The 23,377-nt window shown below is 40.4% G+C and overlaps 1 protein-coding gene across 6 annotated transcripts in view; it reads right to left on the reverse strand.

The window, feature by feature from the left end:
- The window catches only part of WAC (WW domain containing adaptor with coiled-coil), a 71,026-nt gene that overhangs the window by 11,931 nt on the left and 35,718 nt on the right, over positions 1 to 23,377 (reverse strand). For 4 of the 6 annotated variants that reach the window (XM_038755867.1, XM_038755863.1, XM_038755862.1 and 1 more), the window contains exons 4-12: positions 22,610 to 22,716; positions 20,880 to 20,995; positions 19,359 to 19,471; positions 19,159 to 19,215; positions 15,109 to 15,417; positions 7,312 to 7,557; positions 3,951 to 4,073; positions 3,571 to 3,716; positions 350 to 468 (exon numbers count right to left, since the gene is read on the reverse strand). In XM_038755867.1, coding sequence (XP_038611795.1) covers positions 350 to 468; positions 3,571 to 3,716; positions 3,951 to 4,073; positions 7,312 to 7,557; positions 15,109 to 15,417; positions 19,159 to 19,215; positions 19,359 to 19,471; positions 20,880 to 20,995; positions 22,610 to 22,716 — 1,336 coding nt within the window. The remainder of the gene's footprint in view (positions 1 to 349; positions 469 to 3,570; positions 3,717 to 3,950; positions 4,074 to 7,311; positions 7,558 to 15,108; positions 15,418 to 19,158; positions 19,216 to 19,358; positions 19,472 to 20,879; positions 20,996 to 22,609; positions 22,717 to 23,377) is intronic. The other 2 variants (XM_038755864.1, XM_038755866.1) reach the window with 1 other exon arrangement.

Raw genomic sequence — 23,377 nt, forward strand, 5'->3', positions numbered from 1 at the left:
AAAAAAATAAGTACTAAGTACTAACTTTTTACTCAATGTACCTGAATTTCTTCAACTACTTCATTGGGTATGGTTTGCTGCTTACCTAAGCAGCGTGGCTTAGTGGATAGAGCACAGGCCTGGGAGTTAGAAGGTCATGTGTTCTAATCCTGGCTCTGCCACACGTCAACTATGTGACCTTGGGCAAGGCACTTCCCTTCTGTGGGCCTAAATTACCTCATCCATAAAATGGGGATTAAGAGTGTGAGCACTATGTGGGACAGGGACTCTGTCCAACCTAACTTGTATCTACCCCAGTGCTTGGCACACAGTAAACACTTAAACCAGTACCATAATTACCACCACATACCTTGCTCGCTGAAGACTCCGAGGAGAGGCAGGTTCATGCCCTTGTTGTTTGTCTGCGGTTACTGGCTGCTGAGAGGCCGACTGTGAAACTGGTCCTTGCTTAACACCAGGAGTACTAACCTGTAATTCCAAAGTCCAGAAACAACTTAGTTTTAAAGGGAAAAGATGACGGGGATCATCATGACAACCGAAGTTTCTGTCAAGATTCTTCTCCAAAACTCGTGTAAAATGATCAGCTATTACCTATAATTTATAAATATCAGTAGGATTTCTCTTTCCAGTTTCACTAATTGTAGACACAGACTCTTACATAAACATCGTGGGGGGGAAAACATGCATTCATGTGCACTTACAAGCAACTCTGACTGAACTCAATACACTTCCCTGATACAATAAAAGTAAGCAAATAATTCTGGACAAATGAAAGCAATAAAAACCACTAAGTGACGATTTCCTTCTTTGGTCCCAAGAATTTTAAGTTCATAATTACTGAATGCAGAGAAATTAGATGTCAATTCACTTTCATGCCACCATTTTAGTTTTTTAAAATTGACACAAATGACAATAGTATCCCTCCCCTTCTGTAAAATGGTGGGGGGGAACTCCCAGCGTGAGCAGCACGGCCTGGTGGACAGAGCACAGGCGTGGAAGTCCGAAGGACCTGGGTTCTATTCCTGGCTTTGCTACTTGTCTGCTGTGTGACCTAGGAATAATCACTTAACTTTTCTGTGCCTCAGTTACCTCATCTGTAAGATGGGCATTAAGACTGTAAGCCCCACATGGGTCATGGACTATGTCTAACCTGATTAGCTGATCTCTACCCTGGGCTTAATACAGTGTCTGGTACCTAGTAAGTGCTTTATATGAAAAAAAAAAAAAAAGGACCCCAAAACAAACAAAAAAACCCCCTCCTCGTTTGAGGTCATATATCAGTGCCACTATGCTTGGAGTTCAAGCTCTTTAAGGGAGCTGACGATGGCCATTCCTTTCTAAATCTTACTAAATATTAACCAAGTTCCAATTTGGAAGAATGCTGGCAAAATTAAGGATGCACCTGTACTCCAGAAAAAGCTGTGAGGGATTTGTAGGCCACAGTCCGAGCTACTCACTTCCTTCTCCCACTATGACCTTTTAAAGTTTCAACTGTCATCTCTATGCAAATGACTTCCAAATCTCTCTCATCAGCCCCAACCAATTTCTTGATATCCAATCCCACCATCTCTTCTTGCCTTCAGATCAACTTCGCTTGGATGGCCCGCTAGCACTTGCAAACTCACCATATTCAAAACTGACCTCATCTACCCTCCTCTCAACATCCCCTATCAACTTCACCATCTCCAACGTGACTGAAGCCCACAATCATCAATCCTCACTGTCGATCTGTTCTCTCTTCTAATCTATAGCTCAAATCTGTTATTCCCCTAAAACATTTCATTGATTGAAGTCTACCGCTCCATCCCGAGACAATCGTTACTTTGGTGCAAACACTTATCACAACTGGACTACCATATTAGCTTCCTTGATGATCCACTGCTGCCCTGCTCTTCTCTACTTTATTCATATGCCACGCTACTGCCCAGATCATCTAACAAACAGCACTCTGACTACTACTCCACTGGCCTCAAAATCCTCCAATAGTTACCTGTCTGGCTCCACATCAAAGACCCTTTATCACTGGCTTCAAGGATTACCATCAGCTCACTCTATTTTACTTAGCAATTCTTCTCATGTTATTCCCCCTTTTAGACTGTGAGCCCACTGTTGGGTAGGGACTGTCTCTATATGTTGCCAACTTGTACTTCCCAAGCACTTAGTACAGTGCTCTGCACACAGTAAGCACTCAATAAATACGATTGATGATGATGATGATGATTCCCCTGCTTGAACTCTTCACCCCTCCCAAGCCCACCTCCAGGGTTCACACTGCTCATCCTGTCCACCTGATCCCTTTTGCACATGCTCCTAGGAAGTGAAATGATTCCTCTGTCTCCTCCAAAACCACCAGAACTCAGTTTTCCCCACCTTCAAAGCCCATCTCTTCCAACATGCCCATCCTGGCTAACCATTCATTCATTCAGTCGTATTTATTGAGTGCTTACTGTGTGCAGAGCACTGTACTAAGCACTTGGGAAGTACAAGTTGGCGACATATAGGGACGGTCCCTACCCAACAGCGGGCTCACAGTCTAGAAGGGGGAGACAGACAACAAAACATATTAACAAAATAAAATAAATAGAACAGTAAATATGTACAAGTAAAATAGAGTAATAAATCTGTACAAATATATATACAGGTGCTGTGGGGAGGTGAAAGAGGTAGGGCAGGGGGGAGGGGGAGAGGAAGGAGGGGGCTCAGTCTGGGAAGGCCTCCTGGAGGAGGTGAGCTCTCAGTAGGGCTCTGAAGGGAAGAAGAGAGCTAGCTTGGCGGATGTGCGGAGGGAGGGCATTCCAGGCCAGGGGGAGGACATGGGCTGGGGGTCGACGGCGGGATAGGCGAGAACGAGGCACAGTGAAGAGGCTAGCGGCAGAGGAGCAGAGGGTGCAGGCTGGGCTGTGGAAGGAAAGAAGGGAGGTGAGGTAGGAGGGGGCGAGGTGATGTACAGCCTTGAAGCCGAGAGTGAGGAGTTTTTTCCTGATGCGTATGTAGGTTGACTGGTAGCCACTGGATATTTTTGAGGAGGGGAGGAGCACGCCCAGAGCGTTTCTGCACAAAGATGATCTGGGCAGCAGCATGAAGTGGGGAGAGACTGGAGGATGGGAGATCAGAGAGGAGGCTGATGCAGTAATCCAGTCGGGATAGGATGAGAGACTGAACCGGCATGGTAGCGGTTTGGATGGAGAGGAAAGGACGGATCTTGGCGATGTTGCGGAGATGAGACCGGCAGATTTTGGTGACAGATTGGATGTGAGGGGTGAACGAGAGAGCGGAGTCGAGGATGACACCAAGGTTGCAGGCTTGTGAGACAGGAAGGATGGTAGTGCTGTCAACAGTGATGAGCCTATCCTTCAGAGGATAGGCTCCCTTTAGTCAAGACATCTTTGCTTCTTCTGTTGTACTTCCAAGAGCTTAGTATGGTGCATTTTTCTATAGTCCCTCAAATACCATTACTGCTACTTCTATTCTGCAAAAAGCACTGAATTGCACTTGGGAGAGTGCATTAAAAGGGATATGAACTCTATGTCCAGGGAACATAAACTTTTATGAAAACTTAAATCAACATACCTTTGGCTGTGATACAGAAGTTGTATTTATCAAAGGTTTAATAGGGACTGGGTTAGTCTGAGGCGTGCTTATCCTTGGGGACACATATGACCTTGGAGATGAGGCATCGGATGTTAAAGACATTGGAGACTGGTTCGATGGCTGGGCTATATAAAAACAGACAAGTTATTTATCTTCATATTTTTCCATTCTAGGTGACACTGCTCAAAAATCTGAATTTCCATATTCACTGGTTTCTCAACAGCAATATTCACTAAATGTAAAACACCAGATTTAACTTGAAACCAGGCTATCGCTGACAACTTGTCTGGACAGTAAATAAAAATACTAACTTTAGAATATAACAACATTCAATTTCATAACAGTAAGAACTGAAATACCTTGCGTAGAAAGCTGGGCAGCCTGAGAAAGCAGAGAAGTGATATTGAAAGCAGATGGTCCAGCAGTGAGAATCTTATGGAGTATAGACTGCAGTGAAGCTTGGGTCACGGCTGCTGTAAGAACTAAAAACAGAATCCCTACATGTATTTCTTGGATTTAAGTGAAAATATCATCAGAACAAAAAAGCCATTTTACACAGAACTGGTGAGGCCATTATTAAGTTCTTGTAGTATGGACATCAGGAAGCCTATAGAAATCACAGAAGCCCTTTAACACCTGGAAGTTCTTTGTCTCTGCCCTGTCTTATAGTGTTCCCACTGTACCCTTTTCAAGTATTCCCCTTCATTCACTATTGAAATACCCAGCCCATTTTTTATGATCAATATTTGTGATTAAAATAATTGGTTGCTAAAAAATGAGTTTAATCAGCTTCACAGTCACTTATGGTAGCCTCAGCCCAGGACTTGTGACTGGGAAAGGATGTAACGTGTTCTGCTGCTCCTGGCAGGCTCCAGTGGGAATGGGCAGGAAAAGAGGGAGGCTGACATGCATCAACTACTGAATGACACAACCATTTGCTATTCGGTCAGCAGAAAGGATCCACCTACTGAATTTTTGGTTGAGAGCAATTACTACAAACTTTTGACTCCAATAAACATTTTTCTATTCTTAAATTAACGATAATGGAATTTGTTGAGTGCTTACTGTGGATTTCAAGCACTGTTCTAAGCACTGGGATAGATATAAGGGAATTAGGTTGGACAAAGTTCCTATCCCACATGGGGCTCACAGTCTGTATGAGGGGGACTAGGTACTAAACCCTCATTTTACAGATGAGAAAACTGAGGCTCAGAGAAGTTAGGTGTCTTGCCCAAGGTCACCTAGTAGGCTTCTAGACTGTGAGCCCGCTGTTGGGTAGGGACCGTCTCTATACGTTGCCAACTAGTACAGTGCTCTGCACACAGTAAGCGCTCAATAAATACGATTGAATGAATCCCTCCCTCTGCCCATCCGCCAAGCTAGCTCTCTTCCTCCCTTCAACGCCCTACTGAGAGCTCACCTCCTCCAGGAGGCCTTCCCAGACTGAGCCCCTTCCTTCCTCTCCCCCTCGCCCCTCTCCATCCCCCCCATCTTACCTCCTTCCCTTCCCCACAGCACCTATATATATGTATAGACTGTGAGCCCACTGTTGGGTAGGGACTGTCTCTATATGTTGCCAATTTGTACTTCCCAAGCGCTTAGTACAGTGCTCTGCACATAGTAAGCGCTCAATAAATACGATTGATGATGATTATGATGTATATATGTCTGTACATATTTATTACTCTATTTATTTTACTTGTACATATCTATTCTATTTATTTTATTTTGTTAGTATGTTTGGTTTTGTTCTCTGTCTCCCCCTTTTAGACTGTGAGCCCACTGTTGGGTAGGGACTGTCTCTATATGTTGCCATCTTGTACTTCCCAAGCGCTCAGTACAGTGCTCTGCACACAGTAAGCACTCAATAAATACGACATTGATTGATTGAATGAATAGTAGCAGAGCTGGATTAGAACCCAGGACCTCTGGTTCCCAGGCCCATGCCTTTTCTTTTTAAATAGTATTTATTAAGCACTTACTATGTGCCAAGCACTGTACCAAGCACCAGGGTGGATACAAGGAAATCGGGTTGACCCAGTCCCTAACCCCATTTGGCAAATGAGGGAACTGAGGCCCAGAGAAGTGGAGTGACTTGCCCAAGGTCATACAGCAGGCATATGGCGGAGTAGGGATTGGAATCCATGACCTTCTGAGTCCCAGACCTGGGCTTTAGCCATTAGGTCACACTTCCACTAGGCCAGAGGAGCAGTGTCCTCTGCTTCCTCAGTTTCCTCTGGCCTAGTGGAAAGAGCACGGGCCTTGGGAGTCAGAGGACCTGGGTTCTAATCCCAGCTCTGCCAACTGCTCACTGTGTGACCTTGAGCAAGTCACTTAACTTCTCTGTGTCTCAGTTCCCTCATTTGCAAAATGGGGATTCAGTACCTGTTTTCTCTCCTACTTAGACTGTGAGCCCCATGTGGACCTGATTTGGTAACTATCCCAGTGCCTACTACAGCGCTTGGCACAGAGTAAGCGCTAATTGCCACAATTATTTTTTCAATAGGCCACACTGCAGTACATCTATGTAAATAATGCAGAGCATTTTTTTTCTATGTGCCAGGCAATTATTACTAATCATATTTACTAAGCGCTTACTGTGTGCAAAGCACTATAGTAAGCATTTAAAGCATTGTACTAAGTGCTTATAAAAGTAAAGCTGTATATAATATTCTCCCAATACCCTTGCTCAAAGCTATTTCTTCAGAGGCAATTTACTAATTAAAATTTAAAACTTGTGTAATTTAGCCAAAAGACCCTGAATTTTCTGAGCACCGGCCTTAGGAGTCAGGAGGACCTGGATTCTAAACCCAGCTCTGTCACTTCACTACTGTGTGACCATTGACAAATCAATTAAATTATCTGTGCCTCAGTTACCTCATGTGTAAAATGGGGATTAAGACTGAGCTCTATGTCATAATGCACTGTAACCAGCTTAATTAATCTGCATCTATTCCAGTGCTTAGTAGAGGGCCTAACAGCTAGTAAGCACTAACACACACCATTAAAAACAACACAATTAACACCAGAACATACACGCAACTTCAATCACTAAGCTTTTCACGAAAATGTTTTCACTTCATAAAGATACATGAAAATGCCAAATTACTTGCTATTTTTTAACCTTGTAATTTATTACTTCTTGAAAAAATTCTCATTCATATGCAATGGAATAGGAGAAAAGAAGAGTACACTCCCAACAGTCCCCTCTAATAACTCACCTAGTATTTCTGAACTATTGTTTCAATGGGAAATAAGGGATTTCAGGCAGTCTAGGCAGTCTAGTTCCTCTACCAAATTCCCTAGTGCCTCAACATACATATTCTTGATGTTACCAAATGGAGTTTGGATGCTTTAGTGCTTCTTTTTAGAGGTGCTATATCTTGAAATACAGAACTGAGCTAAAAAGCACTAGGAAAACACAAACTACACTGACTTAAGAGCTTAGTACAATGCTCTGCACACAGTAAGCACTCAAATACAACTGAGTGAATGAATAAATGACTTTAGACAACAGAGCCAATATGAGATTTTACATTATAAAATGTATACGATGGATTATTGCAATATAAGAGCTAAGTACTGGGGGTGGCAGGAGGGAAGTGTGGGCATGTATGTGTGTGAGCACACGCACACAACACATGCAAGCATCTTAAAGGGAAGAAAAGAGGAAGAGGTAAGTGCCTTCTGTTTCTCAAGTTTTTTGTTTATTGCACTTACCTTCATTAATTTTGGAGATATCCACATTAGAATTATTAAGCTGCAGAGTGGCTTGCAGAGCAGGAAGCAGCTGTCGAAGAAGATTTGGGTCCTGAAGTAAAGGGGGTATTGGTGACTGTGGAACAGGTGAAACAGGAACTGCTGAAGCAGACGAAGGAGGTGCCGAAGTTGGGTTCAATCCAGAGGCGGAGGATGTGGAAGGAGTTGTGCAAGAATGGGATACAGATTTATCTCCTGATGTAGATTCTAAATGAAAAAGGCAGTGTAAGAATCACCACTAAAACTCTAAAACCAGCAAAGCTTATCGTAACAGTTGCTCCAATTTCCACTATGATTCAATCTTTATGAAGGATCTGAATGGTTCTTATTCAAAAATCTAGGCTTTATTTTCTATTAAATACAAACAAAACACCTGTGGCTGTGATGTTATGGTCTACAGGTCAAATATTCACGCACCAAAGCTACTTATTTGATATTTTAGCAATACAAGGCCAGTTTCTTCCTTCCTCCTCCACGGCCCCTCCCAAAAAAGAGCTCCAAGTTCATGAAGTTGCCTGAAGATTTAGATGCTGTGAGCTATGTGATTCAGCAACTGAGATTATGTTGACACCAAGTGAAAAGTAAAAATATCAAAGTTTGGGTATATAAAATTTGGGGGAATAGGAAGACTGAGCCCTATGTGGGTTGGGAATTCTGTCTAATTGACTTATGGTGTAGCTACGGTAGTGCTTATTCAGTGCTGGCACAAAATAGTAATAGTATTTGTTTAATTGTTTACTGTCATCAAAAGGGGAAGAGAGCTAGTGGTACTGTTATCATAATTCCTACCCTGAGAATACCAGGGTGTTCAACATTTCAGGTAGGAAAAAAACCATTAATGTGGCTAAGTTAGAAAAGTGCAAACTTCAAGGTTGTAGGGAAAAGCCTGGATTTTAGCCTTCAGTAAGAAAAGGGGGTATGCCCAGGACAGTAGAGCTCTACCGCACCCGCTTCACTCAGCACTACCCCGACACGCTCCGATGGAAAGCGATGATTTTGAAGTAATTAGATTTGATCCCACCACTCGAGATTGTGAGGGGGGCGTCTAGAGTCTAACAAGAACTGTCGACGGAAAAAGGAAATCAGAAGATAACAGAGCTGAAGCAGGCAACTGCGAGGGAAGTCATCAAAGAAAAGGCCGGACACCCGCTTTCCTTGGCATTTCCAGAATTTCCTCACTCACTGATCCCATCCGACAACTAATACTTAGCATTACCAAAACCAAGTTTGTTTTTGCAATATCCAACTACCAACTAATCACACCCAGTTCTAAGCCATGGTGCAGGAGCTGGGTTCTTGCAAAATTCAGAGTATTCACAATGCCTGAAACAATGAGTGGGCACACAAACCTGTTTCTTCCATCACAGTTATCGTTTCCAAAGATCTGTGTTGTTGGGTGAATGCTTTCTAACTTTCTTACTATCTTCTAACCATAACATAATGAAAACATACTTTCTGGCAGAACTGGGTGACAAGGTCTGAACGGTTTAAAACCTGCTATTTCATGAGACTTTCAAAGGACTTTTCAGACATAATTTAATGGGAGATAGAAAAATTGGTCAGTGCAATTTAATTGAGCAACTACTGTGTGTGAGCACTGACCTAAGATCTTGGGAGAGTACAACAGAACAGGTTGACAGTCCCTGTCCTCGTGGAGATTAAGATCTAAATAAGACATTTAAAGGAATCTCATAGATAATTGGAGAAATTGAGTTCAGACACACCTCCTGGCAAGTAATCTGACACGCCATCAATACATCATACTATTCAAGTTCAACTTCTAACAAAAATAGTCCAATGACACAATTATGACCAACTTCTTGCACTTTTTTGACCAAATGTTTGTTAACTGGATCAAGTTAGCCTAATGAATTTGATTACACCAAAGTGTTAAGTACAAATTGTTGCCAATTTGTACTTCCCAAGTGCTTAGTACAGTGCTCTGCACATAGTAAGCGCTCAATAAATACGATTGATGATGATGATGATTACACCAAGTGAGCATCTGAACTATTTTAGTCAAAAAAAGGATGTGTGTTTTCTTAATCAGGGTTTCCAGTTATATACTGAAAATTTTTAACAAAATGAAGGAATTCCATAAGGAGCAGTGTGGTCTAGTGGAAAGCGCACAAGGTCCAGGAGTCAAGAGGACCTGGGTTCTAATCCTGACTCTTCCAAATGCTTGCTGTGTAACCCTGGGCACATCACTTAACTTCTCTGTGCCTCAGTTCTCCTGTTCTCCCGCCTACTTAGACTGTGAGCTCCATGCAGGACAGGGGCTGTGTTCAACCTAATTCACTAACCCAGCACTTGATAAGCACTTACATATCATAGAAAGTAGGATTTACATTGTTTTTTAATACCCAATGATATTCCTATACCTCCCCCTTTCCCTCAATCCAGATGGCTTCTACCCTGGTCCACGGCCTGTCATATCCTGCCTCAGGTCCTATACCATCCTCCTCACTGGTCTCCCTGTCTCCAACCTCTTCCCTCTCCAGTCCATATTTCAGTCTGCTCCCCAGATCAGTTTCCTCAAACCCTGTTCCGCATTCTTATAAAACCTGCAAAAGCTTTTCATTCCTCTCTGCCTCAAGCAGAAACCCATGACCACTGGCTTTAAAGCAGTCCATTAGTTCCCTCCCTCTTCCACACCCCAGATGACACTTCATTCCACCGCAACTAACTTTTGTCACTTCGCATGACATTCAACTCTCCTGCCTCCACAACTCCTTGGCCACTTTCTCCCTCTTGCTTGGAACCATCTCCCCATCTTCAAAAGCCTCCTGAAATCTCATCTCTTTCATCAATTGTATTTATTGAGCGCTTACTATGTGCAGAGCACTGTACTAAGCGCTTAATAATAATAATACTGGCATTTATTAAGCGCTTACTATGTGCAAAGCACTGTTCTAAGCGCTGGGGAGGTTACAAGGTGATCAGGTTGTCCCACGGGGGGCTCACAGTTTTAATCCCCATTTTACAGATGGGGTAACAGGCACAAAGAAGTTAAGTGACTTGCCCAAAGTCCCAAAGTTTCAGGGAGCATACCTAATTAAGGTCCCTCATCCCATCCAACAGCCACTGTTAGTACTTATTCATATTCTCGACTTGTTTAAATTATTCAATTTAGCCATCAAGCCATCATGTGTCTGTCATATTCTCCTTCCCAGCTCCACCATTAAGACTGTGAACTCCTTAAGCCAGGGTCATTCTCTTATTCGGTGCTTCACCGTTGAAGTGGCCAGCGTGTGAAAACCAAATATAGCTGTTTCTCAAATTCTGTTCCACGGTCAAAAGCATTCCTTTTCCTGTACAGCTCAATTCATCAGATCCATCTCCTGGGCAGGGCAACTCTTTGGAGTGTGTCCAAGAGAAGAGCTATTTGATGGAAAGGGACACCCTATCCTAGTCCCTGAACTCCAGGTTTTGCCTTCTTAGCCGGTTGAAAAAGAAATGGTAACTGTAACTGGTCAAATGATTTCTTCATTTGGATAAAACGGAGGTGCCATGCATTCATACTGTATTAACCAATCCCTGGCCAGGGTAATTGTTATCTGTGCAGAACACCTAGTATAGCTCAGATTAGAGCACTAATCAAAGAGCTACTATACCTTACTGGGTTTTGCCTGTTGGAGGAGTAAGAATACCAAAAATCACTCACGATTGCAGTTATTTTCCTTCCCAGCTTCTCTGAAATTGAGAGTGCTACTTATGCTGAACACTAGAAATCAGAAGTTACAAGTCAGTCTCTGACAACCTGGAATTCAAAAGTTTTGAAAAAATAGACAATATTGTACTTTCTTCTATAGTATTTCAAATCTGAACTCTTGCCTTCTAGTTCTACAGCCACTACTTGCCTTTTAATCTCTACTTAGAAAATATTAATCATATTAATGGGACACTAGTATTTTAGTTCATAAAAATGATTATACGGAAGGTGTATGGACCTAACAGTCCTTAAAACTACTGTAGCAAGAAATGCCCATCTTTAGTATCAAATCCTTTCCCTGGTTTGGAACTTCATTCTTTTCACATACTGTTTCATTTTAGGTTTATAATTTTATATGCTTTACCACACTACTTCGCAGAGAAAAAATACAACAATATTGTAATATTACACTTTTCCAAGCACTTAGTAAAGTGCTTTGCACATAGTAAGCACTCAAATACAATTGACCGAATGAAAGAAAAACCTGGGTCCTACGCCTATCTCCCCAACTACACTTCACTAACTGATATCCTATCCAAGATATCAATTTCAGTTACTGGGACGGCTGACTTAGGAAACAAAAGGAAAAAACACAGGTGGGGCATCTCCTTCAGAAAGTCATAAATCAGAATGGTCAGTGGCTAATTTTCGTCCACACTTCTTAGCGGGGAAGAAGGTTCCTCTCAATATCTCTTTTGACCAAGCACTGGGATTAGGGAATCTCCTCGTCTGGGTAAAAAAATGGCCTATGGATCCTCTGATTCAGATTCAATAACTCAAAATGCAAGTATAGTCTTTTTAGATTTGGCCCCAAACAATTTGCATATCAATTTAAGAACTCAACAAAAAAAGAAACTTTAAAGAAGTCTACTTCTTAGATCTTAACTGAGAGGCATCTTTATGGATTCAACAAAATTGCGATACAGTAAAATCTATGGAAGCAACTACTGCACTAACTTTAAAAAAAAAAAAAATAAAACCACAGGTAGCCAAGTCAGGAAAAATTTTACTTTTAACCAAAATGAAACCAATTTAAAAGAAAGTAATTGGAGCAAATGTCTGTATTCTGTTTCATTGTGTTTCCCACCAACAAAATTCCATGTCACCTTCACTTAAACATAGTTCTATCTACAGGAACCATCTAGCTATCTAAATTCTATTGCTATAAATTCTGCAACAGTTTATGTTAAACTTAAGAATTAAACAGGATTTTTGAAACCATATTTGATTTGACCTGAGGAGCACTGTGGCCAAGTGGAAACAGCACAGGCCTGAGAGTCAGAGGACCTAGGTTCTAATTCTGGCTCTGCCGATTGCTAGCTGTGTGACCCTGGGCAACTCACTTCTCTGTGCCTTAGTTTCCTCATCTGTAAAATGAGGATTCAATAGCTGTCCTCCCTCTTATTTAGTCCGTGAGACCCATCAGGGTCAGAGACCATGTCCAAACTGATAAACTTTTATCTACCCCAGCGCTTAGAACAGTACTTGACACTTTGTAAGTGCTTAACAAGTACCGTAATTTGATTCATTTCTGCCCTTTTGACACAGAGTAATTCTCAACAAACTCTTTACATCTGCTGCTTAATTGCTTCTCTAACCCAACCTTTGGTGAAGCAGAACACAAATTCCTTCCCGGCCAACACTTCCACACTTCTATGCTGAATGAGTTAGTGATGTATATTAAATGCATTTACATTTTGAGTGCATGCCCTAAATGTCCTCTTAAGAATTTAGCTAACTCTGGTAATGTCAAGATGATAATAACTTGGATTGGTGGGGACTAAGAATTATTTACCCCCAAAGTTATGAGACTATATCTATGTTATGGCCTTTGTATAACAAGTGTTAAAATTAACCAATTATTATCTATGCTGGCCAGCATGTGGGTGAGTTTATCAACTACCTTCAGTGAAACAGGGAAAAGAGGACAAAAAGTGCTCTCCACTGACGCATTTACCCACCGACAGATCCAAAAACCTAAATTGCCATTTTGGAAGGCTGATCTCGCATGAATAATAAAACTTAAGCCAAAATGGAACTCTAATATTAGGCAAGAATGTTCCCCAAATAAATGAGCAATTGCTCCAAATCACCTTCAGGGTCTACCTTAAGAGAAAGGACTGAACCATGACAGTTCTAGTTCTTCCCTGAAACCAAACTGGATATTAAGGTAAAAAATTATCATACGTTTGGTAACAGTTGTATGGGCAGAAATTGGAGCAAGGGGCAGCTTTTCACCTTCCATATTCCCAAATCACATTCACCCACACCAATGACATTTTAAAATATTTTCCTATAAATACAACAGGCACAAAATTCCAGTTGCACACACAAAAACCCTCTGCCTTTCCCCACCCAAGCCACAAAGTCAGCATGAGAAATGAGAATAGTGGAGGAAGCAAGACCAGGTGTTACTGTTCAGAGTTCCAGTCCAACAGTTTGTCTGGAAGTCTTTAAGATGTTTTCCCAAAATAACCCATCAAATTGTGGCTGCCTATGCTTCTCATTCCCATCTAAGGGGAAAAATAGGTATTGGAGCCAGCTTGATGCAGAGGGGAGGGAAAGGGAGGGAGAGGGAGAGAGAGACAGAAAGCACGCGCGTGCATGCACCACGGTTGGGGCAGGGGGAGAAAAGGGGTGTTGGAGACCAGGGTGTGGGGCCCTTATATTGAGGGCTCCCCAAGACTGGGACTCTGGATCCCAGGAAGAGACAGCTTCCTCCAGAGGAGCCCACTGGCAAGTCCTCCAGAATCCTAAAATTTATAATCTTCAAGGAGGGGACTTTTGGTTTTGTCCTTTCACCCGGCACCTCCGTACCACGGTATAACTAACCTACCCTTGCAGATTGTACCATTTTTCCTGCAGCAAACTGGCCACCAGATACTTTCTTACTCCAGGCCAAGGCCCACAAAACAGGTGGGATTAAGTTAGGAGATTAGTACTCTACACTGTGTGTTTATCCCTTTTTCAAATTATTTCCACCTTCGCTTTTTATCCAAAAATATTCTTCTCTTTCTTTGATTTTACAAATGAAACCAAAAAGGGCATTCACTGCTCCATTCAGCTCATATTTTGCCTTACTGTCTTCCCTAACCTCACCACCTTAGAAAACAGGGGGTATAGACTGTAAGCCTGTTGTTTGATAGGGACTCTATATGTTGCCGATTTGTACTTCCTAAGCGCTTAGTACAGTGCTCTGCACACGTTAAGTGCTCAATAAATACGACTGAATTAATGAATGGGTTGAATGGCAGAGATGAGTCAAGTATAATGTCAAGGCTATGGGCTTGTGAGACAAGGAGGATAGGAGTATTGTCTACAGTGATGGGAGAGATCCCAGACTGATTACACGGCAAGATCTTTTACACTTAATTTCCCCAAAGTGGGTATGTTGCACTTTTTACCAATACTGCTTTGCTTACTGTTTTATTGCAGCAAATGTTATTTGCAATAACTCTAATGAATTAGACCACTTTCCAGAAAACCAGACAAGAGTTTTTAGGATATCTACAGATGTTCACTTATTCACAAATCCACAGTGAATTCCTCCAATTTTGCAAAATGAGCTTAACACAAACCTGAAAAGACGATTTTAAAAGCACAGCAGTCAAATGCTAATTGTCATATCTTACCTCGCTCTCTCTCCATAGTTTTGCCTTCTTTATGATCCCTTACCCTATGTTCTAGACTAACTGAATATATACAACATGCAAGCATATGAGTTATAAAGGCAATAACAACCTGTTTTTAGGATGAAAATGATTAAGAATCATTAATTGTCCAAACTGTAGCAGAAGACATTATCTACCATTTTACTGTAACATACTGCATTTTAAAAGGATGACTGATTCTAGATCAATTCATGGTTGGTTACCTTTTTTGACAAATAAAAATAAGTCACTAAATCTATAAAGGCAATTTTTTTTAAAAAAATGTGAATTTCCACTAAAAAAAAAAATCCTTCATGTCAATGGAAATTAAAGAATACAACCAGAAATTCTATGTGAACGCACAATAGAGAGTAGCAGAGCATATTCCAGGCATACCTTTTCTCTCCGTTTTCTGTGCAGGGATGGAAGATGTGGGCGTAGGCAGTTTTGATAAAGTAGACGCTCCATTAGCATCAAATGATTTCTTTGGCTGGTGATCAGATTGTAGGGTAAATGGGCTAGAAGAAACAGTGCTTGGGGTAGCAGTTGGATGAACCACTGGTTTGATGGGGTGCTGTACTGGCGTAGAACTACTGTGAGTCTCTGCTCTTGGCAGTCTGTAGTCTCTATCATTGTGTCTGCTTGTCTGAGACAAAATATTCTGTGGGAGCATACTACTGGCATCACTGGAATGCTTGTCTTCCACTTTTTGTTCAGTTTGCAAAGGAATGTTGGAATGAGGGGGGAAAAAAGACTGTTAGAAATCTTTAACACTGATCATCATACTAGTTATTACACTGAGTCTCTAACATTCAACTGCCTGCCCTTTAGCTCACCACTGTCTAAAGCACTGAGGGAACTGACCCCAAAAGACCCTTAGCTTAAATGTCTTTATTTAGATTATAACATGTTTAGCAATGTTTCAACTTGATTCAGTAGTTTGGGCCAAGTCTCCAAAAAAATATAGTGTTCTAGAATTATAGCATTACCTCTACAAAATACTATCAACTTATTTTCTCATGTAAGTGCTTGCCCTATTATGTTATAGAAAGCATTACACAAAAAGCCCAAATACTTTTCTAAACATCTGGCTTCTCAGGGGTAAACTCTGAAACAGCCACAATGATTCACAGTCAACTTCTAAAAATCAATTAAAGCAACTGAGAATGTTTTTTCAGATATTTGTTAAAATATTCCTTTCATGCTATCTCCATGAGAATGCAGGGTGGCTTCATTAAAATGAATGATGGTTCTACCTAACACATATTGTATCAAACAGCCCATAGCCCAACACAACCAAGAAAAAAAAAATGCAGTGGCTCCCACTATTCTGGAAAACAAACTTCTCAGCAATTTAAAACCATTATGATAAATTATTTCAAACTGTTATTTAAATTAACTCCAGTCTTGTTTCCAAACCTGTCCCCCCATGGCATGACTAAATATCAAAAAGTTAAGAGGTAGGTGAAGTTTCACCTCAATACAGAGTACCATGAAAAGTTCAAAACACCAGAGAGCTAAAACCCAAGGTGCTGGAGCTGAACATTAGTTTTGAGACCACCAAAAAGAAGAAAACAAGTCACCCAAACAGCTAGGCAACTACAGTTACTGTTTCTAAGTCAGCTGTTCACAAGAGCCTCTCAACTAAAATACCTTATCTCCCTGCTAACATGCTCTCTGTTAGCAGAGAGAAATTTTTTTTAACAGGAAATAATTCATAACATCAATTTGTTTGAATCATCAACTATCAGATAATTTTGATATTTACAATAAACAGCAAACACATTCTGCCTATTTGGAGGCATAGGGTACAAGCAGGTATCTCAATAGTCAAAGCAGCGTGGACTACTGGAAAAAACACAGGCTTGGGAGTCAGGAGACTGGGGTTCTGGTCCCGGCTCAGCCACTTACCGGCTGTGTGTGTGATCTGGGGCAAGTTACTTAATCTCTGTGCCTCAGTTTTCTCATCTGTAAAATGGAGACAAGATAGCTGTTCTTCCTCCCTATTGAACTGTGAACTCCACTTGGGACACGGACTGTGTCCAAAATGATTATTTTGTATTTCCCCCAGTGCTTAGCACATAGTAAACTCTTTAAAAATATCATTATATTAGTACTACATTTGGTCATTTGGTCCCGGATTTACAAAATGACATCAAATGACATTATATTTCTATTCCACCCAGAAGGTATTAATTCTGGAGGAAATTGCTCATGGTTAGTATTACCTGAGTTAAAATTATACAGCTCAGACAAATTAGGCAAAAGTTACCACTAGAGCAGTTTCTAGGAATATTAAATGTCTAAGCATCTGCTCAGCACAAAGGGATGGTTAGACAACCTTAGGAGACAAATAATTAGGAGGAAACAATAAATCTGTAAGTCACCTTCCTACTAATACAAACCTTCCCACTGTACACAAGGGAGGAGACAAAGTTTCCAAATTGGGTACATAAGAAAAAGCAAGGACACATACTGTGCTTAACCCACAGCCTAGTTTCTTCTTTGGACTTTCTTCCTACTGAATCACAGTTACTATTTAAACTAGAAAACTATATTCTTAACTTCTATTACTACCTCAGTGAAATTCAGCAATTAAGCTCAAAAAAAAAAAAAAAACCAACAACCCTCAATCCACATCTGTGGTCCTATGTTTGTCGGTTATTCCCTGAAACACTTGTAGTACTGGGTAAGATCCCATCATTTTATATTATTCTCCAGGTTTGAACAATCTGTCAGGACTTCTCACCTATTCACATAGATGAAAAATGTTAGTTATAAGGAAGAAAAGTCTAGAGCCTGCATAGTAATCCAGGGAAAAACTGTTCCTAGACAGCCCATTTATTGTATGGCAATGCATGCAAATTACCTAGACATTTGGGGACTTGGACTTAAAAATCTATATGGGTAATTCTAGGTAATTAAAATAGAGAAAAATATTTTTAGGCAGTCAGGTCACAGTCCTCATCCAAAACATTTTAGAATTAGACAATACTAATGCGTGCAAATGGGAGCTGCAGATACCTTAAAAAAAAACCCTCTGTAAATGTTGACTACTGTTGCAATGTCCAAAGATATTTCCATTAAAAATGTCTGCTCCTGCTCTATCATCTTTTATGCTCCATCTAAAGGACTTTTCTCCCTTTTATGAAGTACAGACTACTTTCAATGTTCCATATTGCTCTGCAGCTTACTGCAAAACTAATCTTGGGTCCCTCCCTAGTAGATCCTGGGCCCTTAGTTCAAGGGCATCTGATCAATTTCTAACTACATGTTAGTTATGAAAGCTGAGTGCGGATAAAGGTGTACATCTATATTCATTTTATGTGCTATCAAGAGTTAGTATGAAGAACAGCTGAGACCCAAACACATTGGGAAGCAATGTGGCACAGTGAAAGAGTAAGGGCCTGACAGTCAGAGGATCTGGGTGCTAATTCCAGATCCACTGCTTGCTTGCTGTGTGACCTTGGGCAAGACATTTAACTTATTTGCCTCAGTTACCTCAACTGTAAAATGGGGATTCAATACCTGTTCTCCCTTTCACTTACACTGAGAGCCCCTTGTAGGACAGGGACTGTGTCTGACCTGATAAGTTTATATCTATCCCAGTGCTTAGAACAGTGCTTAACACATAGTAAGCACTTAAATACCATTAAAAAAACCTAAATTCAAATTACAATTAGTTCTCTAGAAAAAGATAGATGCCTATACTTTGTGAATGCATGTTTAAAAGAAATCTTTCAATTTTTCTGAGTTCTCATGCTTTTAGTATCATGCAACATCGCTTTCACTTCCTCCACCTAAAATAAGCTTCTCCTATACGCATCCCAATTGTGATTTAATTCTAACGTCAAAAAATTAAAAACAACCTTATACCTGGTAAAATCCCATCATAAAATATAACTACCTCCAGCAAGAACCAGAATTAAGGCTTTGTAGAAACTTTAATTTGTAGCAAATGTGTTCTAACGTGAATATATCCTAAGGTACAATGCTTGCACAAAATCAACATTCACTGAAGATTATTGAAGTTACACTTTGCACTTTAAGCATCAAGGAGCTATTGGTAGCCTGTAAATTCACCGGAAACATAGTACTCACTAGCAACATGAGCTATAACTTAAAACAATATTATGCCATGATAAATTCCTCATTACCAATTATAAACCACAAGACATAAATATTTTTCTTATCAAGCAATAGCTGATGACTTCAAATTACCCTCCTACTCTTAATTCTATCCTTAATTCACAGGCACTTAGCTTTACCACGAATCATGAATTAGGTAATAGAAAAAATTGATGATAATAATCAAATCAAAATAAACACTAAATCAGCATACTGTGATAGCATTTTAAGATATTTTCTAGCCTTTTACAGGTGAATCAAGTGAAAATTGTGATTGATTTTTCTAGCCTGGGAAAATGACTGAAATAAGGCTTTTACTTTTGGCTCTAGAGACTGGATGTAGAAGTACCGTACTCTTCGAGGGAGTGTAATTTCCTGGAAATAAATCAGAAAGGAAACTAAGAATATGCTCAACAGTTAAAGAAAATCTGTACTGATTTATACTGATGTAATTTTAAAGAGGAACACAAAAAGAAATCCAATTAACTAATTGTACTGCTGCAAAATATTATACTTACTTCCACTGGCAAACCCACTGGCCGCCGTTGCTTGCATCACCTCTCTTCTGTAATCCCTATCTTTTGGGAAGCTGTTAACTGCCATTTTACTTGCTTCTTTTTGTCTTTGTTCTCTGCAAAAATACATAACTAGTAAGCACTAATTCTAGTCAGCAATTTTCTACATTAGATGCCACACTGGTTCTTAATAAATTCATTTCCTCAAGGTCAATAATTTGCTCATCAAGATCATGTGGGAATATAGAGGATGGCCAGGGGAGCAGAGGTGGGTTTCCATATACTTCTATTCAATGGGAGGCTGAGAGAGGTGAAAAAGGGAATACAGAAATGAGTGGCCAGGGTGAGCCTTTGCTTCTAAGGTCCCTGCAAAAAGCAAACCTTTCTTTCCCTCCCTACCGCTACTTCAGCCCCACTGGCACCATCCCGTTATGCCGGGGTGCACTATTACAGACACTTGTGAAAGAGGATAAGGTATGCTTTGGAAAAAACTGAACCACCTTCTCTCTCATCCAAACACAACCCCTTGGGGGGAACTATGTCCCATCTATGCATAGACCTCTGCAGCTCCCAAGCTCTCGCCACTTCCTGCCAGAGTCTGTGCTTTAAGGGACCTAGAGGGTGCCTACTTTTCCATTCAGCTCAATCCAGGGGTGGTGGTCTCACCCCACCCTAGGTTCAGAAATATACTCACGGTTCTAAACATTTTAAATTAGATAGTTATTTTAGCATGGATCAAAGGAGAATCATGCTACTACTCTAAAGAAGGAAAGGTGAAGCCTTACAACTTCCATGGGGTATAAGACCATATTGCCTTCAGTCCCTAGAATAAGGAAATTAGAAGTTCCCTTGTCAGATGCATTTTATTTGCATCCCACAGTTTCAACTATATTCTCTATGCAGATGATCCCCAAATTTACCTCTAGTCCTGACCTCCCTCCTCCTCTGTGGTCTCCCATTTTCTTTTGCCTCCAGGACAACTCTACTTGAATGCCCCACCAACACCTCAAACTTAACGTGTCTATGACAGAACTCCTTATTTTTCCACCCAAACCTTCACCCACTGACTTTCCTATCACTTTAGACAGTGACACAGTACAGTTCCTTTTTCACTATCCTATAACCTTGGCATTATTCTCAACTCATTTTTCTCATTCAACCCACACATTCAACCTGCCAGTTCCATCCTCATAACATCTCTAGAATCTGCTCTTCCCTCTCCCAAACAGCTACCCTACCCCACGTTGACTACTTCATCAGCCTCCTGGTTGACTTCTGCACCCTGTCTCTTCACTCTCCGGTCCAAACTTCACTCTGGTGTCCTGATTACTTTTCTGAAAAACCACTCAGTCCATATCTCCCCACTACTCAGTAATCTCCAATGAAGGTCCATCCACCACCACATTAATAAGAAAGTCCTCACCTTTTTAAGTCAAGAATTGTCTAAACATGCAAATGGAGTCATGTCCCCCCCACCCCCCGACAAAAAAGTAAAAAACAAAAAAACAGATCATAAGTAAATACCTCTCAAGCCACTCTTTGGGTTTTTCCCACTGTGAAACTTCTGTTCGACAATTGTAGTAGTACTTTTTGCCCGAAGAACTAATATGTTCAGACCAGTCATCTGCAGAATCATAAGACTTGAAAATATATTTCAAAAATGTTAGAAAAACATTTGATACTTTATGCAACATAATTTCATACTACATACTAAGATTTGCAGACTACATTCACTTGGAAGCAGTGAATGCAGCTCAATTTAATTCCACTTTTTTGGAAAATACCACAAAATGTTCCTCAGGTTAGAATTTGTAAATCCTTGAATAATGCAAACAAGTCATTTCAAAAACATTATTACTTTCTCTCCTTCCAAAAAATTTCTGAAAAGTTCTAGTTATTTTTAGCAATCTAACAAAACTGATGAATGTTATAAAGAATACCCTCTTTTGGGGTTTTTGCCTATTTTGACTGGTTCTAAACAATCATTTTAAGTTCTATGGTTATCAATCATTGGATTGAAACCTATTTTAGCATCGAGTTTGTTTTTTTTTTAAATTTACCACTGCTCTGTGAGTTCCTTATGGGCAGGGAATTGTCTGATATATTGTACTGTCTCAAGTGCTTCGTACAGTGCTTTGCACACAGTAAGCGCTCAATAAATACAACTGAATTAGTAGTTCAGTCAAAATAGCAATTAAATCATTTCCCTATGAACTACAAAATTATGCATCACTGAAATTCCTTCAAGTCTGACAAATCCTACATACCTTTAAGAACCTTCCAATAGATCACGCTCCCTCCCTATATAGGAATTTTAATTTATTTCAATGGAGTGATTCCTCAAAATAATTTAATATGCAATGGAAAAATTCATCACAATTTTATACACTTTTGGGGAACAACTGGCTCAATTCTGGACACTTGCTGCATTACTGGCCCCATGTTTCCTTATCAATTGTATTTATTCATTCAATTGTATTTATTATTAATAATAATAATAATGGTATTTGTTAAGTGCTTACTATGTGCAAAGCACTGTTCTAAGCGCTGGGGAGGTTACAAGGTGATCAGGTTACCCCATGGGGGGCTCACAGTTTTAATCCCCATTCTACAGATGAGGTAACTGAGGCACAGAGAAGTTAAGTGACTTACCCAAAGTCACACAGCTGACAGCTGGTGGAGCCAGGATTTGAACCCATGACCTCTGACTCCAAAGCCCGTGCTCTTTCCACTGAGCCACACTGCTCCTCAAGCACTTTACTGAGTGCTTACTGTGTGCACAACATTGTACTAAGCGCTTGGGAAGTACGAGTTGGCCACATATAGAGATGGTCCCTACCCAACAGCAGGCTCACAGTCTAGAAGAGGTATTTGAGAGGTTATGTGTGCATTTGTACTAAGCACCTGGGAGGGCACAAGCAATAGAGTTGGTAGTAACGATCCCTTCTTAAAGATCTTACAATCTTCTAACCCAATGACCCATAGGCTACTGAAATTCCAATATACATTTTGAAAATTTCCTTTCTTCTCCTAATCTGCTGGAAGTTCAGCAAGATAGTGCTGGGGGACAGTGGGAGGCCTGGAATATTTAATGCTAAGGGATTTATTTCTTCTGAATTAACCGATTCTATTGATTTCTTGACAATTCAGGAGGTGCGCTTTAAAATAACCTTTTTCACAAGAGTGAAAAAGACAATAACTTTATTCACTAAACTGAAATCCCCAAAGAAACTTAAAAATGAAACAATACTTACAGCATCTGAAGTTTTAGCTGGATTATTGCTTGGATTAGCAGAATGTGAATTTGAGCTATGAACAGCGCTGTGGTTATGTGAATTTTCCTGTGGAGAGTAACTGGTCCCTAAAATACATAAATCACATTTCAAAGTTTCAATTAATTGCTAAATTATACTTTTTTTTGTAAATTAAGAAAAATGTAACAATCTAAAACTCTACAGTTGCTTAAAAGACCTTCAACCAGTTTCAGAATATTATTTTTCTGTAAAAAAATGTGAAATGAAGTTTACGGGACTCCTAACAAAAGATTTACACTTAAGAACCATTCTCCTCATTCCCCACCCAGCACGTGAAGACTGAATTCAATCCGTGACTTTGTGGTTTGTGATCCTGACCTGCTGTAAGATGTTGAATATAGCTCACAAATGAACCTGACAAAAAACAAACAAAAAAAACCCCAAAAACCAACCGCTCAAGGAGTCAGATGCAGTACCAGTGGAGAGTGAAGATCTCACAGCTGAACACAGATTTGGATAAAGCTCCTACTCTGCGAGTTCCCTGAAGTCAAGGATCTTGTACTCTCTCAAAAGCTTAGTTTGGTATCAGAGTCACCACTGTCTCTGTTAACCATCTCCTAAAGCAGGTGCTGATCTTCCTGATTCAGATATCTATTTATTTATCTATTGTTGTACTGGTGGTCACTCTGCTGCCTAACAAAATGATGTGACAGCATTTAGCACCATGCGGCCAACATTTAGTTTTGGTGTTTTTATTATTTCTCTGGT

The sequence above is a fragment of the Tachyglossus aculeatus genome, chromosome 13, assembly GCF_015852505.1.
Source record: "Tachyglossus aculeatus isolate mTacAcu1 chromosome 13, mTacAcu1.pri, whole genome shotgun sequence".
Classification (NCBI taxonomy): domain Eukaryota; kingdom Metazoa; phylum Chordata; class Mammalia; order Monotremata; family Tachyglossidae; genus Tachyglossus; species Tachyglossus aculeatus.